Source organism: Sceloporus undulatus, chromosome 8 (assembly GCF_019175285.1).
Source record: "Sceloporus undulatus isolate JIND9_A2432 ecotype Alabama chromosome 8, SceUnd_v1.1, whole genome shotgun sequence".
In the NCBI taxonomy this organism is placed as follows: domain Eukaryota; kingdom Metazoa; phylum Chordata; class Lepidosauria; order Squamata; family Phrynosomatidae; genus Sceloporus; species Sceloporus undulatus.
The window spans coordinates 32161850-32171756 of NC_056529.1; the positions used below are offsets into that span (position 1 = coordinate 32161850).

Here is a 9907-nt window from a genome sequence, read left to right on the forward strand (position 1 = left end):
AGAGAGTGTGACTTGCCCAAGGTCACCCAGTTAGTTTACATGGCTGAGCCGGGATTTGAACTCTGGTCCAGTGTTCAAACCACTATGCCACACTGGCTCTCGGGTCACTTACATCAACACATGGATAAGTTGACCCAGTTTTTTTGGATCCCTTTTTGACTAACATTTCTATACTTATACATGAGTATATATAGTAAATAATCAGCTTCTGAAATGATATTTTGGTGTGTTCATAGAATCATAGAGTTGGAAGAGACCGCAAGGGCCATCCAGACAGTCCAACCCCATTCTGCCATGCAGGAAATCTAAATCAAAGCATCCCAGACAGATCCATCACATTAGAGTGGCTCTAAATCTCAGTTTGGAAGTGTCTGCATCAATCCAGCCAAGAAAACTTTATGAGTGGGATGTCATAAGTTGAAATCGACTTGAAAGCACATAGCAAGAAGTAATGGTCCCTCTCTGTAGTAAATGTGGAGGATAAGAGTGTCAGTGGCTACTAGTCATGCTGGTTACACAGAATTATAAAATTCCATGTGTGTCTCCAGCTAAATAGAGAGTCAGCGTGGCATAGTGGTTTGAGTGTTGGACTTTGACTCCGAAGACCAGGGTTCGATTCCCTGCTCAGCCATGAAACCCACTGGGAGACCTTGGGCAAGTCACACTCTCTCAGTCTCAGGGGAAGGCAATGACAATCCTCCTCTGAACAAATCTTGCCATGAAATCCTCATGATAGATTAGCCTTAGGGTTGTCATAAATCAGAAATGACTTGCAGGCACACAACAACAAGCAACATCTGCAGCTACGTGGAGAACTGGAGACGTCACACCACTAAACTTTGTGCTCAGTCTTTCCCTCTCCGGGCCAAGTTATTATAAACATCCAGAGGTCTCTGGAAAGCTAAAATCCTGCTGATCATCTCTTTTGAAGGAACAGTGTGGGACCGGATTCGGTCCCCTCTATTCTGCCTTCCTCTGCCAAACAATTGATCAGAGAGGGTTTATAACATGGCAGCATTTGGAGGCATGTAGCCCCAGCTGCTCCACACATGCTCTGTGGAATCGGGACAATGGTCTGGTGATGAAAGCCATGGGGGGCGGGAATGAAGCTGCGTGATTAAGAGAAAGATTGGGAACAGATTTGCCCTGCTTGAAATATCCATAACATGTCAGTGATAGAATACAGCTTGGGGGAAATGCTGAAATTATCATGGCGGTGGCTGAGGGCATAGTACCTGATCTCCCTCCCTTTACACTGGTCCCCCGGGTTACGAAATACCCAGGTTACGAAATTTTCGGGATACGAAAAAATCCCATAGGGATTTATTGTTTCGGCTTACGAAGGTTTTTTCGGGTTACGAAAAAACCCCGGCGCTGTTTTAAATGGAGCCGCGGCGCAGCCGCGGCTTTTTCCCCATTAGCGCCTATGGGCTGTTCGGCTTACGAAGTATCCCGGGTTACGAAAGCGGCGGCGGAACGAATTAATTTCGTAACCCGGGGTACCAGTGTACTTTTTGAGTGGCCCAACTTTCTTGGATACTAGAGGGGTGCAAGGAGTATGGGTTGCACTGGGTGACACACTAAGGAGAGGGGTGATACCATGGCCGCAATACAATTGCCTTTTGGGCAGAAATGGGTGGTGGTGTTCATCCACATCCCTTTAAAACCCTATGGTAGAATTCAGAGATACAGCCGTATTAGTCAGTAGTCACTGTGTAGACAGATCTCGTAGCACCTTTGAGACTCACTGAAAGAAAGAAGTTGGTAGCGTGAGCTTTTGTAGACTTAAGCCAACTTCCTCGGATACATTTGGAGATCTGTATATCTAAGGATGTTCGATTCCCCGCTCGGCCATTAAACCCACTGGGTGACTTTAGGCACGCCACACTATTTCTTTCAGTTAGTCTCAAGGGTGCTGCAAGAGCTCTCTGCATACAGGAATTGCAATTTGTGAGTAACGCTGGTGCAAAAATCGTGACTAAGGATTCTGTATAGTGTAGTGTGGGAGAAGGGCGATGGAAGGCGATGGAGGGATGGCACCATGAGTTTCTGCACCAACCCTAGTGATGCCATTGCTCCAAAGCGTGATGCCATGTTGCCTTATTTATACAGATGATATGCTCCAGAGAGCTTGGCCTCTATCCCTGCCACTCCTTGGACCCTGTGTTTATTTGCACTGCGTGCACTTTTGAGGACTGTTGGTTTAAAGAGGTGACAGACAGGCTTCACGCTGAGTCTGTTTGTTTAATGGCATGTTGGATGATGGATGGTCCCCTTCCTCTGAAGTTATCTGCCCTGAAGGATCACATTTCCCTCCTGTGCCTAATGTCTGACGCCATAAGCTGCCATTCGGGAGGGAGCCATCCTTTATCCTCCTCTTCTCTCTTGGAGCATCACTTCTGATCTCCCCTCTTGATTCTCACAACGTGTATGTTGTGGATCTAAAATGGGATGGGGAAAAGTCTAGCCTTGCCTGGAGCTCAGAGGCAGGGAAGCAGGGATTTGTTTTGTGCCTTCAAGTCGTCCTCAACTTATAGCAACCCTAAGGCAACATGATCATGGGGTTTTCTTGGCATGTTTCATCAGAAGGGGTTTGCCATTGTCATCTTCTGAGGCTGAGAGAGTATGCGTTGCTTAAAGTCACCCAGCGGGCGGCTGAGTGGGCTTTCATGGCTGACTGGGGATTTGAACCTTGGTTTCCAGAGTCATATACTGTCCAATGCTCCAACCACTATACCATGCTGGCTGTCATAAAAATCAAAGTGCTCACCCAAATGTCTTAATGCAAAGGTGGGGAATCAGTTTCCACCTGAGGGCCAAAGTCATTTTCAGAGAAGTTTTGAGGAGGTGATGCATTAGTGTTGGTTGGGTCTAAAGTAGGGTTGCCAGGGTGAAAACAGGAGAGGGCTCCTAGGCCTTCGTTTCTTGAATGTCCTACATTTCACGGTGCCTTGTCCTCCTCTGCCATTAGGACATCTGTCACCCTGAACATATATAAAAATATATATATGTATATATGTATAGCTGTTTATGTACATATGTGATAAAGACTAAAGGATCATGTGTTAAAAATTATGGCTGTGTATATACATATGGAGTAAGAATAAAGGATCATGCAATAAAACTATGTGTGTTGATATATATATGTGTGTGTGTGATAAATAATAAAAGATATATATAGAGAGAGAGGGAGGGAGAGAGAGAGACTATATTCCACACACACATATATCTATAGATATAGATGTGTGTGTGTATGTGTATCCCTATATATAGATATAGATATCTGTGAGTGTGGAGATATCTATCTATCTATCTATCTATCTATCTATCTATCTATCTATCTATCTATCTATCTATCTATCTATCTATCTATCTATCTATCTATCTATCTCATGCAATAAAACTAAGTATGGCTGTTTATATACACATATGATAAATATATATATACACACACATGATCCCACAACAAACTTCAACTCCAAGAATTCAATAGCCTTGAGCTAGAAAAAGACTTAAAGCGGTGCCAAAGCGGGCTATTTCTCCAGTGTGGACGCAGCCTCATTTGCTCTTTATTGCTTTCTTAGAGGCGGAACTGAAGGCGCAGAGGGCCTTGTTTCCAGACGGAGCGCTTTTAACGACGGACATTTTGTGAGAGGAGCTCTGGAGGTAAAGGGGGGCTATATAGGCCTCAATGGAGATGGAGGAGGAGGAAGGGGGGAATAAAGGAGAGCATGTCTTGAGGCTGAGAGAGTGTGACCAGGGCCAAGAAGGGCTTCCATGGCAGAGCAGGGATTGGTCTCCAGGCTCATGGTCTCTCCAGACTCAAACCACTATCATTTGGGTTTAAAGTAGGAAGGAAGGGAAGGGAAGAAAGAAAGAGGAAGGGGAAGGAAAGGAAAGAAGGAGGGAAGGGATGAATGAAAGAAAGAAAGAGGGAAGGAAGGAAGGAAGGGAAATGAAAGTAAAGGAGAAAAGGAAGAAAGAAAAAGAAAGGGGAAGGGAAAGGAAACGAAGGAAAGAGGAAGGAGGGAAGGAATGAAAGGAAGAAAGAGGAAAGGAAGGAAGGGAAATGAAAGCAAAGGAGAAGGGAAAGAAAGAGAGAAAAAGAAAGACAGAAAGGGAAGGAGGGAAAGAAGGAAGAAAAGAAAGGGAAAGGAAAGGAAGGGAATTGAAAGCAAAGAAGAAAGGAAAGAGGGAAGGAAGGAAAGCAAAGCAAAAGAGAAAGGAAAGAAGGAAGAAAAGGAATGGAAAGGAAAGGAAGGAAAAGAGGAAAGATAAGGGAAAAGAAAGGAATGAAGAAAGACAGCCAGACAGATAGACAGCTCTAGTCGTCCTCAGCAGCCAGGATGCAAGTCTGTTTCTGGCTTTAGAAACCTTCCTGTTTCTTGAGCCGAGTCAAAAGCAAAGTTGGCAGAGTGAAAACTGGAGAGAGCTCCTGTCACCTTTAATGCTTGGCTACAATAATAGCAAGAGAGTCGGGGAGATGGAATGGTTTGAGTGTTGGATTATGACTATAGATCAGGGTTCGATTCCTGTCTCGAGCATCAAAACCCATTGGGTGACCTTGGGTGAGTCACACAGTCTCAGCCTCAGAGATGGCAGTGGCACACCTCCTCTGAACAAATCTTGCCAAGGAAACCCAGAGACAGGTTCGCATCAGAAATGATGGAGAGCAACAAACCACAAATAAAGGTGTATAGTGCAGTTAAACTATGTATGGCTGTCTATATACATCTGTGATAAAGAATAAAGGATTGTGCAATAAAACTGTATGCCTGTTTATATATATATGTGATAAAGGCTAAAGGACCATACAATAAAACTATGTATGGTTTTTTGTGGGTTTTTCAAACTATGTGGCCATGTTCTATAAGCCTGAAAAACCCACCAAAAACTATGGATGTGGGCCATGAAAGCCTTCGACTTCAAACTATGTATGGCTGTTTATATACATATGTGATAAACTGACATAACACATTTGGTTTAGTATGCATCAAGTGAAAAGTTGCTGAAGTTTAGAAGAAACCACTGTGTAATATGCAGAAATTCAACAGAGTTAATACACAGAAGGGCATACTTCCCAACTGTTGAAAATGAATCCTTGTCAAACAGCAGTTCACAATGGTGTCAAACTGCATTAATTCCGCGGTGTAGATGCATCCTTTGCCCATAAGGAAAGGGAACACACACGGAGACACAGAGTCCTTGTCTCTCCTTAAAACAACCTGATTGTTTATGACTGGGGAGAGAAATAAGGACACCGGATAAGTAACATTGAAATCTTAAATCCATTTATCTGAGGGTAAGCCCTACTGAGATGAATGAGAGCGGGCAAGATTGCACCGCAAGTTGTTTTATAGCAGCCTCTGAACTCTAGGATATTTGTTGCACTGTTTGGGTTTGTGAGATTAGATATGAGAGAGAGCCGATAAAGACCTGGGAGAGCAAGTCAACAAACCAAATTCATCTTTGTATCTGTTTAACTACAGAAGGGAAGTAATGCCATTTATCTCCCCACAAGTATAAAATGTGTCACATTTGTAGATAGTACATTTCAAACCTTGAGGTGAGGTTATTAATCTTTTTAAGAACTGCACCCAAATGAGACTCTAATGGAGAAAGAGTGAGGGAGGAAGGCCAGATAATGGCAGATTTTTAGGAGGCATGAAAGGGGAAATTAGAGGTTTCCTTTGGGGGGAAGCTAGTGTTTGCGTTGGGACGAAGTCTCATTTCATTTGTTTTTCTTATCGCTTGTCGCCCATTGATTTGCAAATTGTTTTGCTTTGGCAGACATGGATCCTGAGGATGCAGAAGAACTGGCAGCTGAGCTGCATGGAAAAACAGTGGATGGCTGGGGCCTCTTTCAGATTGCGGCGGGCACAGGTTTGACTGCCTATGTTGTGTGGGCAGGGATTCTCATGCCAGGATTCCGCAAAGTACCTTTAAGGTTACAGGTAAGGGACAAGTTCTCAGGAGTTTTAAAGGAAGAATGGCACAGTTAATAGGCATGTAAATGATACAATCAAATTTCAAAGAGAACCCCATGATAGGGTCTCCATAAGTCTGAAATGAGTTGAAGGCACACAATAACATCAACAATCAAAGCTAACTCACACAATCAGAATGACAGCCATCATATTGAAGAATTTCACCTGATCTTCAATGTTTGATTTTAGCTTTTTTGTTTGATGACTTATATGTGTGAGCTAAAGCCTTGGCAGATGATATACCAAAGAAAGAATGTTCATATCTCTTCACATCATCCCACATACGAAGCTTGTGTTAGATTCATTATGTATCACAGAGATTTTTATCCCTCCCATATTAGAATAGACAGATGCCTAAGACAAACCATGGTTTATTGTGAAACCCATATGTTGCCAGTGTATTAACTCTAACTGGTAGTGCCATAGCCCTTCTCAACTCAGGACTGGCCTTTTTCTCTCATCTAGGTGCCTTATGTTCCAGCAAGTGTCAAGCAAGTGGAGAATGTCATGTCGCTGCTGAAAGGACGCTCAGGGAAACTGGTTGATTTGGGGTCAGGAGATGGCAGAATTGTAAGTACTGTACCAGGAAAAAACCAGCACCCATCTCAAATATGGTAATCGAAATAACAGAGCGACAGAAGAACAATATGAAGTGCCAACAAAAATCCCAATGGTTGATATTTTTGAATGCAGCACATTGAACAATGTATCACTTTGTAGGTATGTACTTAAAATACCAACAGGCAACTGTCCTATAGGACTGTATTCCTATAACTATACAAACATAGTTTTTAATATATTTTTATATATTGTTTTTATTGCTATGTATGTATTTTGATGTTGAAATTTTAATTTGTATGCCGCTTTGATCATTGCAGAAAAGCGGGATAAAAATAAAATTTATTATTAGTAGTAGTAGTAGTAGTAGTAATACAGTTTATCTTAAGATAGCCCAAAAGGAACACAGGTACTTCCCTCTCTTTCACAAATATTTTCTCACTCACTGACTCCTTGTTTCAGTTAAGTTTTTGGGAAGAAGAGGAAGGTACCCATGTGTTTTGAGCTTCCAGGATTTCACAGTTGGCATGGGCAGTGGCTGAGGAACCTTAGAACTAGAGTAATTTCCTAAGGTTGGTGCTAGGGTGGAAGGGAAATTACATAGGTAGTGCTGGTTTCATCTGAGTAGAGTGGGAACGGCTATGTTGTACCCAGGCAGACCAATAGGTTCAGCAAAGACCTTTCTCTGACCAAAATCCTGGACAGCTACTGCCTTTCTGAGCAGGTAATACCCATCATAAGGCAGGGACGTACCCAGGATTTTGGGAAGGGGTAGGTCCAGACTAAGTGCCACCATTATAATGGGGCTTGGGTGCGGCGGCGCAGCAACACACACCATTCATTTTATCTAACGGAAGGGGAGATCCAGACCCCAAGAACCCCCCCCCCCCCCCCGCTACGTCCCTGCATAAGGACAGCTACCTGCAAGATGTTTGCTGATGTTTTTAGGCAGTAAAAATCCACTTGGTAAATAAACACTGGCTCTCCTTCCAGGTACTAGAAGGCTATAAGCAAGGCTTCAGGCCAGCCATTGGTTATGAACTCAATCCATGGCTTATCCGACTATCCAGCTATCACGCCTGGAAGGCTGGGTGCTACGGAAAGGTTTCTTACCATCGAGAAGATCTTTGGAAGGTGAGACAGAAACTCTTGTAAAGTAAAGTTTTGTGTATGCCAACAAGACACAGAAACACCCTGGCATTGGAACAATAAAGATTTATGTGGCACTTTTTAAGATTGTTGTTGTAGCTTTGATGGGCTGTAATCCACTTCCTCGGGTGCATAAAGTATAATCTTCAGGGATATTATACAGTGCTTGGTTGTAGATTTAGATCAGAAAATTAGCACTTAATATTATTACATTTTGTATTTCTTCATATTAATATTGTTAATTATATGTTCCATCATAGTATATAGATTATTGTTGTCTGTCTTCAAGTTGTTTCCGATTTATGGCAGCCCTAAGACGAACCTACCATAGGGTTTTCTTGACAAGTTTCATTCATATTTAAACTTCATTCCAGGACAGTTTTATCAATTTTTTCTCAAGAGACTTGCTGATATTTTTTCTTTCACAGCCCACATATTGGAAACGCATATTTAACTGGATACATTAGGGACTGAAGGAGGCTTCTACCTATGAAGTTAGCTACTGTGTCACTCAGTTTGGGATGCTCCACAATGTATCCTCCAGATACATTGGACTATAGTTCCCAGAATTCCAGAGTGCTTATAGTCCAACACATCTGGATGGCAAGGTTGAGTTGACTTGTCTGTTCCAGCTGGCACCTGTTGTCTTGGAGCTTGTCTACATCGCTGATAAATTCTGAATTACTCCGAGGCTCACTGTGTGCTGTTTATTGTTATGCAGGCTCAAAATCCCAACTCAAATCTGGGCTGTTTTCAAAATGTCTGGACCTGATTTAGGGTCTTCACCCCTTGCTCTGCATTGAAAAGACTTACCTTTTGCTCCGAGTTTTCCAGAAAACCTGGAACAAAATGTGGCGACAATGGATGGCTGCCTTCCAACCGGGTTCCATTTCTGCTGAGTTGTTCACTCAGATCAGAATGAGGCTGTGCACCTTGTTGTGACCTGACTTGTGTTTCCAATGGTGGTAACAGCCAGCTCACAGGGACCTCATAGGAAGGCAGCCAGAATACTCCAGAGGCAGCCTGGAGCATTCTGGCAAAGGTAAATGAGCCCTTGAATAGGAAGCAGAGAACGACTTTCAGTTGAAGCTGGTAGGGACTGAACTTGACCAGACTAACCAGTTATCCTATTTGTGTCTTCCCCATCCCCTTTTTAAAGGTGAATCTCTCAGACTGTAAGAATGTAACCGTATTTCTGGCTCCCAGTGTGGTAAGTACAATCTTTGTGCATAGACTAACAGTGAAAGCGAAAGTAGAGTGCTGAAGATGCGCATCACTTGATTGATATATTTTTTTTAAATATGAGAATGATCAAATGTGTTAGAAATGGAGGCTGCATTTTAAATCAATACAAGGGCAGTGTGAATGGCAATAGGGGTAAAAATGCCACAGAGTGATTTGATCGGGGTAAATGTAGTGGGAACTTTGATTTGGTTTCACATTCCGGAGGAGATCTGAATCTCCTCAATATAAAACCATGGGTGTGAATGAGCCCATTGAAATCAGAAATGCAATGGCATGGACAACCCTGCCTTCATTGATATGAGAAATGCACATCCTCAGTTGCACAGCTTCTGTCCTTTCCTTTCCAGCTGCTACTTCTAGAGAGAAAGTTGCTCATGGAACTTCCAGAAGATGCTCGCGTAGTTGCTGGCCGTTTCCCTCTCCCCAGCTGGATCCCCACCACGACGGACGGGGAAGGTGTGAACCAAGCCTGGGCCTATGATATCAAGACTATACGGGAAACTGAGCAGGACAAATCAGAGGGAAGCCCGGTATAAGAACTAACCAGCATGGAAACGTATGTTTGCAAAGAAACCTGCTGGTATTTATGGATGTCTGGAAAGTAGGCTGTGCCTCTTTTCCATTGCTGGACCTTTTAGAGTCCAAATTGGGAGGAAGCAGGGAGGAGATATGAGATATTTTGAGAAGCAATCCTATGAGCCAGAATGCTGTCAGTTACAGAAATGTGACCATTCCTGTTACTAAATGCTCTCTGGTTCTCTCGAGTGGCCATTTCAGGTGTTGCAGCTTGGACAAAATGCAAAAGATATTACAAAGAAAACCTCTGTACTGTACAGCACAAGGTAGCCACCCATGTGCTCCTTCTTGTCACTCTTGTTTAGACCAAGCCAAGCACATGCACCCATTGATGAGTAACAGTCAGACAAGGTGTTCCTGTTCCCCTGGCAAGTAGTGAATTACAACCATGG

General features: G+C 43.1%; 1 protein-coding gene across 4 annotated transcripts; it reads left to right on the forward strand.

The window, feature by feature from the left end:
• Positions 1–3584: 3584 nt before the first annotated feature.
• On the forward strand, positions 3585–9762 carry ANTKMT (adenine nucleotide translocase lysine methyltransferase). Of its 4 annotated transcripts, none has more exons than XM_042437994.1 (6): positions 3585–3666; positions 5791–5954; positions 6453–6557; positions 7539–7679; positions 8854–8904; positions 9287–9762. In XM_042437994.1, the coding sequence occupies exons 2-6, from the start codon at positions 5793–5795 to the stop codon at positions 9473–9475; spliced, it is 648 nt and encodes a 215-aa protein (XP_042293928.1). In that variant the 5' UTR covers positions 3585–3666; positions 5791–5792; the 3' UTR covers positions 9476–9762. The 4 variants fall into 4 exon arrangements, with proteins under 4 accessions (XP_042293928.1, XP_042293929.1, XP_042293930.1 ...); XM_042437995.1 differs by lacking the exon at positions 3585–3666 and adding an exon at positions 4186–4692; XM_042437996.1 differs by lacking the exon at positions 3585–3666 and adding an exon at positions 5309–5566.
• Positions 9763–9907: the final 145 nt, after the last annotated feature.

What these genes read in the sequence shown, in the direction of transcription:
- ANTKMT (XM_042437994.1), top strand. Translation starts at nt 5,793, where the DNA reads ATGGATCCTGAGGATGCAGAAGAACTGGCAGCTGAGCTGCATGGAAAA. An exon ending in ATCGAGAAGATCTTTGGAAG is followed by an intron (nt 7,680 to 8,853) that starts GTGAGACAGAAA and finishes CCCTTTTTAAAG; the next exon opens with GTGAATCTCTCAGACTGTAA. An exon ending in TATTTCTGGCTCCCAGTGTG is followed by an intron (nt 8,905 to 9,286) that starts GTAAGTACAATC and finishes TTTCCTTTCCAG; the next exon opens with CTGCTACTTCTAGAGAGAAA.